At 42.4% G+C, this 15523-nt stretch overlaps 1 protein-coding gene across 4 annotated transcripts in view; it reads left to right on the top strand.

Moving 5' to 3' along the window:
* Nucleotides 1–14171: 14171 nt before the first annotated feature.
* The window catches only part of LOC106572237 (ephrin type-B receptor 2), a 60913-nt gene continuing 59561 nt past the window's right edge, over nucleotides 14172–15523 (top strand). For all 4 annotated transcript variants that reach the window (XM_014146257.3, XM_014146254.3, XM_014146256.3 and 1 more), the window contains exon 1: nucleotides 14172–14364. In XM_014146257.3, coding sequence (XP_014001732.1) covers nucleotides 14292–14364 — 73 coding nt within the window. In that variant the 5' untranslated portion in view covers nucleotides 14172–14291. The remainder of the gene's footprint in view (nucleotides 14365–15523) is intronic.

Below are 15523 nucleotides of genomic sequence, written 5' to 3'. Positions count from 1 at the left end.
CATATATTTGAATTCCTGTCACGGCTGTCTGTAAGAGGGAACCAAGGTGCAGCAGAGGATGTGTTCATCATTAGAATTTTAATTCAAAAAACAAGAGAACAATACAAAATGAACAAAAACGACAGCAAACAGTCCTGTTAGGAAAATACTCAAAACAGAAACAATTACCCACAAAACCCAAAGGAAAAACATGCTCCTTATGTGTGACTCCCAATCAGCAGCAACGAGCTTCAGCTGTGCCTGATTGGGAGCCACACACATGGCCCAAAACAAAGAAATACCAAAACATAGAAAAAGGAACATAGAACGCCCACCCAATGTAACACCCTGGCCTAACCAAAATAAAGAACAAAAAACCCCTCTCTATGGCCAGGGCGTTACAATTCCAAAATGAAACAAGCTGACATTAAACATAACATAACCAACAAATACCTAAACAATACAAAAAAATTCAAAAACAATAAGAATTATACATTCCCTTTCAGTTCTCTGTTCTAATTTTTCATGACTTAAATTTTCATTAATTTATTTTCCTTACATACCATTAATAACTTGACTGTTGCAAAATGTGTGGCTGTAGTGTGTAAAATACCCCTAACAGAGTATAGAGGCCTATACAACAAGATATTTATTTTCTACAACAAAGCGACCAGGGTCCACTTGACCTATAAATTCATAAAATGTTTATATTGACACTTCTTAGGGTATCTGCAAGATTTGGGGGAAGAGATAGCAAAAAGGGGTCCCATATTGTATCGAAATCTCCTACCTTGTTCCTAAATATAGAACTTATGTTCTCCAGTACCAATACTTTAAAGATCTCACAATACCACTGATGTATTGTTGGTGGCTGGTCTTTTATCCAGTTAAGGAGAATGCATTTGCTGGCCACAAAGAGTCATTTTTAAGAAGATTGAGCTGTGCTAAGGTACGTGAGGGCCTCTTCCCAACTACACCCAGTACAAATAGTCATGTGAACATGCCCCCAGCTCCGTTTTGACATTTTCCCAGAAGTCCAAAACAGATTGCCATGAGGGCCTTTTTCCTTCTTACACTTCAACACATACCAGAGAATTCTGCTTTTATTTTATTACATACAGTACCGGTCAAAAGTTTGGGCACACCGGTCATGCCTGCTCCCTGCTCCCCCTCCCTGGTGCTCGAGGGCGCCAGGCTGCCCATCATTACACACATCTGTCACCATCATTACGCGCATCAGGTGTTGAGGATAAATCCATGCCGTCCCTAGGAGGGGTGCGTCACTTGAGTTGGTTGAGTCACTGACGTGGTCTTCCTGTCTGGGTTGGCGCCCCCCCTTGGTTGTGCCGTGGCGGAGATCTTTGTGGGCTATACTCGGCCTTGTCTCAAGATGGTAAGTTGGTGGTTGAAGATATCCCTCTAGTGGTGTGGGGGCTGTGCTTTGGCAAAGTGGGTGGGGTTATATCCTGCCTGTTTGGCCCTGTCCAGGGGTATCATCGGATGGGGCCACAGTGTCTCCTGACCCCTCCTGTCTCAGCCTACAGTATTTATGCTGCAGTAGTTTATGTGTCGGGGGGCTAGGGTCAGTCTGTTATATCTGGAGTATTTCACCTGTCTTATCCGGTGTCCTGTGTGAATTTAAGTATGCTCTCTCTAATTCTTTCTTTCTTTCTTTCTTTCTTTCTTTCTTTCTTTCTTTCTTTCTTTCTTTCTTTCTTTCTTTCTTTCTTTCTTTCTTTCTTTCTTTCTCTCTCTCGGAGGACCTGAGCCCTAGGACCATGCCTCAGGACTACCTGGCATGATGACTCCTTGCTGTCCCCAGTCCACCTGGCCGTCCTGCTGCTCCAGTTTCAACTGTTCTGCCTGCGGCTATGGAACACTGACCTGTTCACCGGACGTGCTACCTGTCCCAGACTTGCTGTTTTCAACTCTCTAGAGACAGCAGGAGCAGTAGAGACACTCTCAATGATTGGCTATGAAAAGCCAACTGACATTTACTCTTGAGTTGCTGACTTGTTGCACCCTCGACAACTACTGTGATTATTATTATGTGACCATGCTGGTCATTTATGAACATTTGAACATCTTGGCCATGTTCTGTTATAATCTCCACCCGGCACAGCCAGAAGAGGACTGGCCACCCCTCATAGCCTGATTCCTCTCTAGGTTTCTTCCTAGGTTTTGGCCTTTCTAGGGAGTTTTTCCTAGCCACCGTGCTTCTACACCTGCATTACTTGCTGTTTGGGGTTTTAGGCTGGGTTTCTGTACAGCACTTTGAGATATCAGCTGATGTAAGAAGGGCTATAGAAATACATTTGATTTGATTTGATTTGACATTTGATTTGATTTGCCCCGTACGGGAGGGCAGCTCCCGCTCAGCCCAGTCCAAGCTCTTCTCTGTCCTGGCTGCCCAATGGTGGAACCAGCTTCCCCCTGAAGCTAGGAAAGCAGAGTCCCTGCCCATCTTCCGAAAACATGTCACGAGCGTCGTATTGATTGGACCAAAATGCAGCGGGAGTCTGTATACTCATCTTCTTTTTTATTGGCAGAAAGAAGGAAAACCAAAACAAAACACACGTATACAAAAACAACGACGACAAACAGTCCTGTAAGGCATACACGAAACAACTACCCACAAATCCCATAGAAAAAACACCCCTACTAAATAGGACCTTCAATTAGAGGCAACGAGGAACAGCTGCCTCCAATTGAAAGTCAAAACAATAAACTAGACATAGAAATAGAAAAACTAGAAAATAGAACACAACCCAAAAACCCCGACAACACAAAACAAACACACCCCTGCCACGTCCTGACCAAACTATACTGCTCGAAAAAATAAAGGGAACACTTAAACAACACATCCTAGATCCGAATGAAAGAAATAATCTTATTAAATACTTTTTGCTTTACATAGTTGAATGTGCTGACAACAAAATCGCACAAAAATAATCAATGGAAATCCAATTTATCAACCCATGGAGGTCTGGATTTGGAGTCACACTCAAAATTAAAGTGGAAAACCACACTACAGGCTGATCCAACCTCAGGATGGTCTCCTGAGGGATCTCCTCCCAGACCTGGACTAAAGCATCCACCAACTCCTGGACAGTCTGTGGTGCAACGTGGCGTTGGTGGATGGAGCGAGACATGATGTCCCAGATGTGCTCAATTGGATTCAGGTCTGGGGAACGGGCGGGCCAGTCCATAGCATCAATGCCTTCCTCTTGCAGGAACTGCTGACACACTCCAGCCACATGAGGTCTAGCATTGTCTTGCATTAGGAGGAACACAGGGCCAACCGCACCAGCAAATGGTCTCAGAAGGGGTCTGAGGATCTCATCTCGGTACCTAATGGCAGTCAGGCTACCTCTGGCGAGCACATGGAGGGCTGTGCGGCCCCCCAAAGAAATGCCACCCCACACCATGACTGACCCACCGCCGAACCGGTCATGCTGGAGGATGTTGCAGGCAGCAGAACGTTCTCCATGGCGTCTCCAGACTCTGTCACGTCTGTCACATGTGCTCAGTGTGAACCTGCTTTTATCTGTGAAGAGCACATGGCGCCAGTGGCAAATTTGCCTATCTTGGTGTTCTCTGGCAAATGCCAAACGTCCTGCACGGTGTTGGGCTGTAAGCACAACCCCCACCTGTGGACGTCGGGCCCTCATACCACCCTCATGGAGTCTGTTTCTGACCGTTTGAGCAGACACATGCACATTTGTGGCCTGCTGGAGGTCATTTTGCAGGGCTCTGGCAGTGCTCTTCCTGCTCCTCCTTGCACAAAGGCGGAGGTAGCGGTCCTGCTGCTGGGTGGTTGCCCTCCTACGGCCTCCTCCACGTCTCCTGATGTACTGGCCTGTCTCCTGGTAGCGCCTCCATGCTCTGGACACTATGCTGACAGACACAGCAAACCTTCTTGCCATAGCTCGCATTGATGTGCCATCCTGGATGAGCTGCACTACCTGAGCCACTTGTGTGGGTTGTAGACTCCGTCTCATGCTACCACTAGAGTGAAAGCACCGCCAGCATTCAAAAGTGACCAAAACATCAGCCAGGAAGCATAGGACCTGAGAAGTGGTCTGTGGTCCCCACCTGCAGAACCACTCCTTTATTGGGGGTGTCTTGCTAATTGCCTATAATTTCCACCTGTTGTCTATTCCATTTGCACAACAGCATGTGACATTTATTGTCAATCAGTGTAGCTTCCTAAGTGGACAGTTTGATTTCACAGAAGTGTGATTGACTTGGAGTTACATTGTGTTGTTTAAGTGTTCCCTTTATTTTTTTGAGCAGTGTACAATAACAAATAACCTTTTTTACTGGTCAGGACGTGACAAAACATCTGAAACCCCACCTCTTCAAAGAGTATCTTAAAGAGTATCTTAACCCCCCCCCCCTCAAAAAGCCTTTTGTGAACTTGACTCTTTTCACCCTTACTAGCTCTGACTTTGCTGATGTACTTACTATGACTGTGATATGTAGTTGTCCCAAATAGCTATTTTTAGATGAATGCACTAACTGTAAATTGCTCTGGGTAAGAGTGTCTGCTAAATGACTCAAATGTAAATGTAAAAAATTGTGCTTACGGCATTGAGGATGAGCAATATTACACCAGCCAGGGCCAAATTATAGTTCACCACTGCCTTAGTCTCTTGTGACAGCCCTAGTAGCTGAGAGTTGGTTCTAGGTGCTGAGATTACCACAACCTGTATGTTGCTTCCGATTCTGCTTCTGCCAAATAGACAAGGATTACATGGGTATGACATATGTTTTATGCACTCAGTTACATATATCTCAGCTTTCTTTACCTTCTCATAGTCAAGTGGAAAATGTGTGTGTGTCTGCAAATACTAGTTTCACTCTAACTCAAGTGTAACTTTCATTAGGAACTGATTATGATTTATCCTCAAGATGAAGGTATAAAGCCTAGCAATGGACCACTATAATTTTCAGTAATCTTCCACCATCAAACACTACAGATTCAAACAAACTATACACACTAGACCAAACACATCAAACGTCAAACTTAAATTGGTTCAAGTCATTGCAGTAGAAATGAATGATATTTACTGATGAGATTTATTGATGATGGCATTTACACAATTTACTCCGTTTTTAGCCATGGCATTTCATATGCTGTCTTCAGAAGGTTCATGAAAGCAATAGATATCATAAGATAAGAACATATGTATGAGGAAAAGTTTGAGTTTTATAAGAACAGGTAGTACAGATATCGAATCTTAATTGAATCACCATGTTGTTGCATGAAATTTCCTACACAGGAGGAAATCGAGAACTTGGGACTATACGGTTCTATCTGAATTTTTGTCGAAATTAACTTATTAACATAGTCCTGTTCTGTTCAATGTTCTCTACCTATATAGTACTCTAAATAGCCCAATTCATGTTGTGAAGTTGAAAAGAATACAAGATAAAAATTGCTGACTCCTTTCAAACCAATGAGGGTTCAGGACTTTAAAGGCAATTATCTCAGAATCATATTTTTGCAGATAGAACCTTATAATCCCAAACTCTCGAAATGCAAACGTGTTGTGTATTCAAGGTTTAAAAAGGCTTCTTAAGTTTTTTATTTTGCACTAACAAAAAATGTATCAACCCCTACAAAAAATGTTAATTCATTATATGTGCTGCAGGATCATTTTCCTGCTGTGAGAAACTGGTCAAATTAAGATCCTATATCTGTAGCAGGCAGATGGGTAGGAAGCTGCACACTGAAGATGGCGAAAGCTGCAACGTCTGTGTATGTTAGCAACCTGATGCAGTAGAAAAATGAAGAAGTAAGCTTGACGTCTTTTTTAGTGGGGACCAATCTCAAATATTTTACTTATCTGAATTCCGGGGTTTTACGCACTACATTTTCTTGGGGAGAGCGCAATGGTCTTCTTTTGATGGGTAGGGAGCTCAAATACCTAAGGGAGACAGATACAGTAGCTGCACACTTAATTAAGTTATGATGCATGATATAACAGTACTGACATACAGTATGAGCTGTGACTGTGATATGGACGTGGGAAGTCAGCTCCACCATATGCCCTCATACACTTCATCAGAAATGATAAACGTCTGCCCATATCATAATTATCCTCTGTTGCATGAAGTCTCACCTTATGACTATGACCCAAAAGCCATTCAAGAGTTATGTGGCTTTCGGGTCATTCCCGTAATGCTTTCCAATCAGACCACAAGAGGGCAGAAGATACTGTTGCTTTAGCCAGCCGTGGCACACTCATCACATAATACAGGATTAGGATTTGATAACAGCAACCATGATAACAAAACTAAGCACCACTAAGGTTTGATCGGATTTCTCCAGGATCCAAGTAAAGCCAACAACAATGTTAGCATTACAATTTGAAGTAGTGAATGCACTGATATATAATTTTTTTTATTGATTGTGTTTAAAAAAACACATTTTCCTCTATTAGTTTACACAAAGTAGGTTCTAGATATACCATGAGAGCTCTTACAGAATCCAAACAAATGTACGCTTTTAGAAGAGGCCTAAAGTTATGCTTAGAGTAACTAAGGCAATCATCTGAACTGTGTATGGTCTCCCATTGGTCCGTTTGAATGAAGGGTTTCTGTGCTGTGATTGGTTCCAGGTGTGAATATGGAGCATGAGGTGTGGTCCGCACAGACATTGCTGAAGCATGCATGCCAGAACTTACAACACCTGGATAGGTATTTTACGTATTAGCTAACCACTTCATATGTTATAGCAATCAGCTGTTGTTTTCTTGGAGGAGAAAAGCATGCACACGTTTAAAACCCAAAAGCTACTGATCTTTTATCTATAAAATGTCTGGCACAACCAGCTACATTTATTTTTACCACTTAAACATATATATTGGGATTCCTCCTCTGTTAACGTCATTAGCCTGATGACGTGCGTGTAGAGAAGGAGAGTGTCATTTCATACAAGGGCACTTGTTTCCACGTTTCCTCTCCTTGCCACATGTAGTTGATTACCTTTGACCTTTTTCAAAGGCAGTTGAGGAAGGGACGGAAGAGAGAACGCAAGGAAATTTTCCACAGGAGAGGGAAACCCAGGGACAGTCCTGCTGTCTCCAAGGCCCCACTCCATCTATAGTCTGTGAACATTCCGGTTGCAGTTGACAATCCTATTTCTGTCTGTGTGTTTTTTGTAAGGTTAATTGTAAGTATTCTGAATAGAACTTGTTTGGTATCTTGTGGACTTGGAGACAGCCAGCGAATGTATTTCTTGTGTTTTTTACATTGGGTTGATCAGTACATTTAAGGGCTTGACTTATATGCATGAAGCACTTTAGTCTTTGATATTTAATCTCTATTTAGTGATGACTTTTACATGCCTTCCATACAAGTACCCAGTTCAAGTATTTATTGACCCTGTCCTATCCTAGAACCGCTTTACAGGCTGGGATTTAATCAACCCCCCCATAGCAATGTTTACCCAGTGTCTTTGTTTAAAAACGTCACCCTGCGCGGGAAGTGCTGCTCACCGGAGCAAAGGTCCTCCAACTTCCTGACTTGACTTCATTAGTATCCGTTTGTATCCCAGGCAGTCGGCCACACAGTACAGACAAAACACAAAGTGAAAGCGGAAACCATCCTCAGAATGGACTACTGCATGTGGGTGGAGGAGGAAATCCTTGTTGCTCCTAAGTTTCAGAGCCTGTCTTATATTCAACATGTGTGTTAGATGTGCTTATGTGTCTGATTATGGACTGTACCAAAATGCAAGAGTGAGGGAGAGTGCAAACGAAAGCTTTTCAAGACACCTTTCCACCTTTGCTCAGACAAGTGAAAAGAGGAAGCTTCTATTTGCTGTCCATATCTGACCCCTCCCATCTGTGACCTCATCACTGCAGCCAGGCAGGAGAGAGTGGGAGGTCACTGAGCAGTGGACCCACAGACAGACAGACATTAACCCCATCCAGCATGAATAGTCTTCTCTTCACACTGGCATCATACAGGAGTCAAAGTGAGATGCTAATTACGATCCAGAGAGACAGAGACAATCCCAAGCATTTATGAAAAGTCTAAAATAAAGAGCTGGTGAATTCGCGGAAGAACAATATCTTGCACATGCTCCAGATATTAAATGACTCATTAACTATTTGCTTTTACCTGCAGATGCGTGGCAGTCTTTGTTGTTCACTCAGTGTGTCTCCAGAAATGTCTTCCAGAGCAGGCTTGTGTCACCTCCGGCAGCAATGTATTTTTTTTTTGTGCACCCGCACTTCAGTACGCATCATTATCGAAGACAAGTTCACTGGGTGCGTGAGACTGGGAATAGTCATTTCAGGAAATAGTTATGTTTTGTGGTGGTGAAATATTTTTTATATAGTACGACATCCATATTAGGACATCTTCAGACATCCACCTTGGACCTCATCACCTCTCCACCTCACGCCACACCCTGAGTAATCTCCCTCAGCCCTGCACTATTCATCTCACCAAGCCACACTGACAATTTTTACCCTATTCTTTGCAATTAATTCGATTTCTATGGCTGCAATAATGTTTCTCTAGTAAAGTCTTATATCCCAAGCACTGGTACTTGCCTGGAGGTCACATTTTCAACATCATTTTCAAAATAATCCCTGATGGCTTTGTTGTGTCATTACAGACAGGTCAGGGGTGCTGTTTGATCATAGTCTGAGTCTGCAGAATTTACCAAATCAGGGAAGCGAGTAGGTGGGCGTCTTTTCCTAACGCATGATGTAAGCCCATAGAATAAGGAATTCTATAAAGAATACCTTTATCCAAGACCACATTAGTTGTATAGCTCTTTTATACACTGTAATTTTTTTTTACATTGTTACCATGGCTGTGCTTATCTGTGTGTGTGTGTCACGTCCTGACCAGTAAAAGGGGTTATTTGTCATTGTAGTTTGGTCAGGGCGTGACAGGGGGTGTTTGTTTTGTGTGTTTCGGTGTTTTTGGTTTATGTTCTATGTTATCTATTTCTATGTGTTTATCTAGTTTTCTATTTCTATATTGGGTTTTTGGCAATGACCTCCAATTAGAGGCAGCTGGTTGTCGTTGTCTCTAATTGGAGGCCATATTTAGTTGGGGTTGTTTTCTCTTGTGTTTTGTGGGTGGTTGTTTCCAGTATAGTCTGTGCACCTTACTGGACTGTTTTTTGTCGTCAATTTATTTTGTTTAAGTGTTTTCTTTAATAAAGAAAGAAGATGAGCACTTTACCTGCTGCGCCTTGGTCCAATCCTTACGACGCCCATGACAGTGTGTGTATATGTGTGTACTTTATATATATATATATATACAGTGCATTCGGGAAAGAATTCAAACCCCTTTACTTTTTCAAAAAAACAATTACGTTACAGCTCTTATTCTATTTTTTTTTTAAATGTATTCATCAGTCTACACAGAATACCCCATAATGAGAAAGCGAAAACAGTTTTTTCTTCTTCACGTTTATAAAAAACTTAAATACCTTATTTGCATAAGTATTCAGACCCTTTGCTATGAGACTCGAAATTGACCTCAGGTGCATCCTGTTTCTATTGATCATCCTTGAGATGTTTGTACAACTTGATTGGAGTCCACCTGTGGTAAATTCAATTGATTGGACATGATTTGGAAAGGCACACACCTGTCTATATAAGGTCCTACAGTTGACAGTGCATGTCAGAGCAAAAACCAAGCCATAAGGTCCAAGGAATTGTCCGTAGAGCTCAGAGAAAAGATTGTGTCGAGGCACAGATCTGGGGAAGGATTGAAGGGCATTGAAGGTCCCCAAGAACACAGTTGCCTCCATCATTCTTAAATGGAAGAAGTTTGGAACCACCAAGACTCTTCCTAGCTCTGGCCGCCCGGCCAAACTGAGAAATCCGGGAGAAGGACCTTGGTCAGGAAGGTGACAGAGAACCCGATGGTCAGAGCTCCAGAGTTCCTCTGTAGAGATGTGAGAACCTTCCAGAAGGAAAACCATCTCTGCAGCATTCTACCAATCAGGCCTTTATGGTAGAGTGGCCAGACGGAAGCCACTTGGACACACCTACTCATTCAAGGATTTTCTTGATTTTCACTATTTTGATTTGTTTACTACATGATTCCATATGTGTTATTTCATAGTTTTGATGTCTTCACTATTATTCTACAATGTAGAAAATAGTAAAAATAAAGAAAAACCCTTGAATCAGTATATGTGTCCAAACCTTTGACTGGTGCTGTGTATATATACATAACATTCATAAAAAAATGTGTGGCCGACTTAGTTACTTCCCTATCTAGCCTGGTTGCGTAGCTAAATTTGCCTGTGTGACTGAATCTACATTAATAAAGAGATGAGTGTTGTCAGTGAAACAAACCAGCTTTCCTGTTCAATTTATGACCCACAAGTCAAGACAGATTAGACTTGATTGGGTCGTTGGTGCCATGTGTGACCTACAATGTGCTCAGCTCGTATTGGCAGACTAGAGGATCGCTGATCTCCCTGGGCAAAGGTTTCCATGGGAACGACCCCTGGATCCTCTAATCTGCTATTTTGCAGCCCTCGCTCATCTTGAGGCTGAGTTATGTTGGATTCCTTTATGTCAGTCCCATATCCTTCTGCTCTATTTCCTCAGCCTAGACCCACTCCCTATTTGCCTCCCCACGCCCCCACCTCCCTCTCACTCCCTCCCTCTCTCCCTCTCCTGTCGGCAAGCACTCTGCACAATTTTTTTCCTCCTTACATGTTTGTCTACTATAAGCATTTGCAGTTAATCAGCCTGAAATCCAAGTGGCATGTTTCACATTCATTTGCAATGGGATCAGAAAATAACTTAATTGAAACAAACAATTGATGGCATAATCTTCGATATACATTTTTCCACAACACACATGGTATGATTAATTTATATAAATATTCTAGATGTAAATATTGAACACACGTCAACTTGACTGGGATGCTTTGTCCTCATTTTGTAATTCCTTTAAAGGGTCTTGACAGGCAGCACTGGCACACAGATGCAGGGCCAGCCTGCTGCATACTCTCTGATTCAGGGGCGCAACTTTGGTTTTAGAAGTCGGTGGGACATAATATATACACTGCTCCAAAAAATAAAGGGAACACTTAAACAACACATCCTAGATCTGAATGAATGAAATAATCTTATTAAATACTTTTTTCTTTACATAGTTGAATGTGCTGACAACAAAATCACACAAAAATAATCAATGGAAATCCAATTTATCAACCCATGGAGGTCTGGATTTGGAGTCACACTCAAAATTAAAGTGGAAAACCAAACTACAGGCTGATCCAACTTTGCAGTAATGTCCTTAAAACAAGTCAAAATGAGGCTCAGTAGTGTGTGTGGCCTCCACGTGCCTGTATGACCTCCCTACAACGCCTGGGCATGCTCCTGATGAGGTGGCGAATGGTCTCCTGAGGGATCTCCTCCCAGACCTGGACTAAAGCATCCGCCAACTCCTGGACAGTCTGTGGTGCAACGTGGCGTTGGTGGATGGAGCGAGACATGATGTCCCAGATGTGCTCAATTGGATTCAGGTCTGGGGAACGGGCGGGCCAGTCCATAGCATCAATGCCTTCCTCTTGCAGGAACTGCTGACACACTCCAGCCACATGAGGTCTAGCATTGTCTTGCATTAGGAGGAACCCAGGGCCAACCGCACCAGCATATGGTCTCACAAGGGGTCTGAGGAACTCATCTCGGTACCTAATGGCAGTCAGGCTACCTCTGGCGAGCACATGGAGGGCTGTGCGGCCCCCCAAAGAAATGCCACCCCACACCATGACTGACCCACCGCCAAACCGGTCATGCTGGAGGATGTTGCAGGCAGCAGAACGTTCTCCACGGCGTCTCCAGACTCTGTCACGTCTGTCACATGTGCTCAGTGTGAACCTGCTTTCATCTGTGAAGAGCACATGGCGCCAGTGGCGAATTTGCCAATCTTGGTGTTCTCTGGCAAATGCCAAACGTTCTGCACGGTGTTGGGCTGTAAGCACAACCCCCACCTGTGGACGTCGGGCCCTCATACCACCCTCATGGAGTCTGTTTCTGACCGTTTGAGCAGACACATGCACATTTGTGGCCTGCTGGAGGTCATTTTGCAGGGTTCTGGCAGTGCTCCTCCTGCTCCTCCTTGCACAAAGGCGGAGGTAGCGGTCCTGCTGCTGGGTTGTTGCCCTCCTACGGCCTCCTCCACGTCTCCTGATGTACTGACCTGTCTCCTGGTATCGCCTCCATGCTCTGGACACTACGCTGACAGACACAGCAAACCTTCTTGCCACAGCTCGCATTGATGTGCCATCCTGGATGAGCTGCACTACCTGAGCCACTTGTGTGGGTTGTAGACTCCATCTCATGCTACCACTAGAGTGAAAGCACCGCCAGCATTCAAAAGTGACGAAAACATCAGCCAGGAAGCATAGGAACTGAGAAGTGGTCTGTGGTCACCACCTGCAGAACCACTCCTTTATTGGGGGTGTCTTGCTAATTGCCTATAATTTAGACCTGTTGTCTATTCCCTTTGCACAACAGCATGTGAAATGTATTGTCAATCAGTGTTGCTTCCTAAGTGGACAGTTTGATTTCACAGAAGTGTGATTGACTTGGAGTTAGATTGTGTTGTTTAAGTGTTCCCTTTATTTTTCTGAGCAGTGTATATTGCTTTTGTTTATCCAGTCGGATACACTCCAAACAACATACCCGACCGCTCGGAGGCATCCGCATAGTCCTAAAGCAAACTGTTGCCTCATTTTGTATCACATTCCAATGATAAAATTGAGGGGGACAAAAATACAATTTCAGAATGCGAGCCCCTGCTCTGAGTGTAATGTGACGCCCGAAATGCAAATGGTTTTGAACAACACACCAATGTGTTTGATATGTGCTAGATACACCTAGTCACTAAATGATGCTAATACAACTTTACTAAGTGTTTTCCAATGCCAGTGTTCAAGGCCCAAATATATATTCAGATGTAGGATAATGTACATATCAATGCAGTTGCCAGTGGGTGGATTAATTGTTTTAATTTTTAATCGTTTTTTCTTTGACTGTGTGTTATTCTGTTTTAATGCAATGCAGAAACAGATATAGTAACATTTATTTTCTCATCATTTTTTGATGGGCAGATCTTAATTAAGGGGTTGTTGGGATATTAACCTAAGAGTGTGTGTGGGGGGAGGGTAGCATTGCTTTAAGTGCCGTTGATTGGGTGTTAATCCATGACTAAATGGGGGTTAATTCCAGGATAAATTGCTTTGTTGATGTTCTCAGGTTAGGGTCAAAGATCAAGTGTACATTTGACAATGGGCCACTTGTTTCTTACTGATCATGCAACATCCTAGCATTACAATTGGATGATCCATCACACTAGACAGATTTTGCCTGCTAGCCTACCCTCTCTATGATTTTAAAGCTCCAATCTGTCATTTCTGTTTTCAGCAGACTACCTATCTGACTCTAATCCTCTCCAGAAACCCTTACGCCTAAAACACTACTCAAATCATGTAGTTTCTGTTTCCTACTCAGGGTGGCGCCATTGTTCTTGAATGACATAGTGAACGTCCAGGAGAAGCACCAAACATGCCTAATCTTTTCATTTGAAAGTAGTTGACATGCCTGAGATGGTTTTATTTATTCGCCTGCAGAGTTTCATTAGTATAGCTAAATATATACACTAAATTACATTTGCAGCTTATGCTTTTGAAAAACCATAATATCTGAGCAGAGAAGTGAAATAATACATGTTCAAGCAGCTGCTTTCAAAGAACCAGTGAATTGATTGACCATAAGTGAAATAAGCACTATGCAACTACTATCTCCTCTCAACAGCATGTGTTTCACTTGTTGATGATGCACTGATAAATGATCAAAACATGTCCATGAAAACAGCCTTAGTCAATCAATAAAACAAACCATTTTATTATGTAGCTGCAACTGGTGGTAGGCAATAGTGGTGGTGGTGGAAGTATGGCGCTAGTTAGTGATGCATGTACACAACAATAATGACATCTACAGTATAATAGTGTGCTTTGATATTATTTAATTACAACATATATTAAATACAACAATTATTACATTCTCAATTCAGAGGTATCTTGTAAATGAAAATTGCAGCCATCTCCAAACTACAGATACATTGCCCTACCCCTTTGTATGATTCCCTTTGGTCTCGCCCAAATTTGGTTTTAGACGCGTGTTCTCCCTTCAAAAGCGGTTCGTTCTAATCATTGGCTGTGAGGGTTTGCGCTTCTGTAGATTAATTCGCTGTCAATGGCCCGCTGGTGGACCTGTTTTCTATGAATACCTTGGCTTTTTACAGCCAAAATGCCAAGTATTTCCGTTGTTATGGATATCTTATATTGTTTATGGATATTTCCAATGGTAGGGGCTGTCGAAGGTAAGAGAGAATGCTGCTTTTTCTTTTTCTCGTCTGAATGCATAATTAAAACGTGCATGGATGATTGTCATTGTGAATAAGCTCTCACCATAAATCCATTAATTATACACTATCAATTATTCATTTCGTAAGATATTGCGCGAATATCATGTACATCTAGGAGTTGGGTGGATTGTGATGGTAGTGTAAAAGTAAATAACTCGTTTAAAAAAAAAAAATATGTTAATGTGACAACAGTAAATGCTTTCTGGGGGACTGTCACAATTGTAACGCCGGTATTTTGTATGCATCAAAGTCTGATGAAATGCTGTTGAGATAAAAAAAACTAACGTTAGATAAAATACTCCAAGGAAATACAGTATATCTATAGGTAAAACAGTGTTTCAGTCATTTTAATGTTTCAAACCACAAGTTTTGACTCTTAAACTACCTGTAGTCAGTATACAGTATGTTATAGAAATGTATCTGCTTCATAGCATATAATCTTGTAACAAATGTGGTTAAGACAACTGCCCCTGTGTGTGTGTGTGTGTGTGTGTGTGTGTGTGTGTGTGTGTGGGGGGGGGGGTTACTTGCATTGAACAAACCATGTAACCCTGTAACCCCGTCTCGAGTCATTTATTTAACTATGCAAGTTAAGAACAAATACTTATTTACAATGACGGCCTACATACATACACACAAACATATATCAATAACATGGTAATATATCTTTATGACATAGGTATATCCTATTATTTGTACTAGTGTCATTTTAAAACAAGCAAATATTCCCTCTGAACAGCACTCCATGGGATGTGTTGGTGAGGTGTTGAGTTATATGCTCTCTCAGTCATTCCACAGCACAGGTGTCTTCTGTATTTAATGAAAGATGAATCGGATGTGTGGATGCATAACTGACCCATGATGGCTAAATCCAGCGCAAAAAGGCTTTTTGGATTGAAAAGCTGATCCGGCCTTGGGGTGTGTTTGGCCTGTCTTTTGGATTGAAAAAGTGATCTGGCCCTGTGGTGTGTTTGACCTGTCTTTTGGATTGAAAAGCTGTTCTGGCCCTGTGGTGTGTTTGACCTGTCTTTTGGATTGAAAAACTGATCTGGCCCTGTGGTGTGTTTGGCCTGTCTTTTGGATTGATTTGCTGATCCGGCCCTGTGGTGTGTTT

The sequence above is a fragment of the Salmo salar genome, chromosome 15, assembly GCF_965601325.2.
Source record: "Salmo salar chromosome 15, fSalSal1, whole genome shotgun sequence".
NCBI classification, from domain to species: Eukaryota; Metazoa; Chordata; class Actinopteri; order Salmoniformes; family Salmonidae; genus Salmo; species Salmo salar.
Note: the sequence above shows the minus strand (reverse complement) of the source record. Positions and strands in the feature narration are given on the sequence as shown.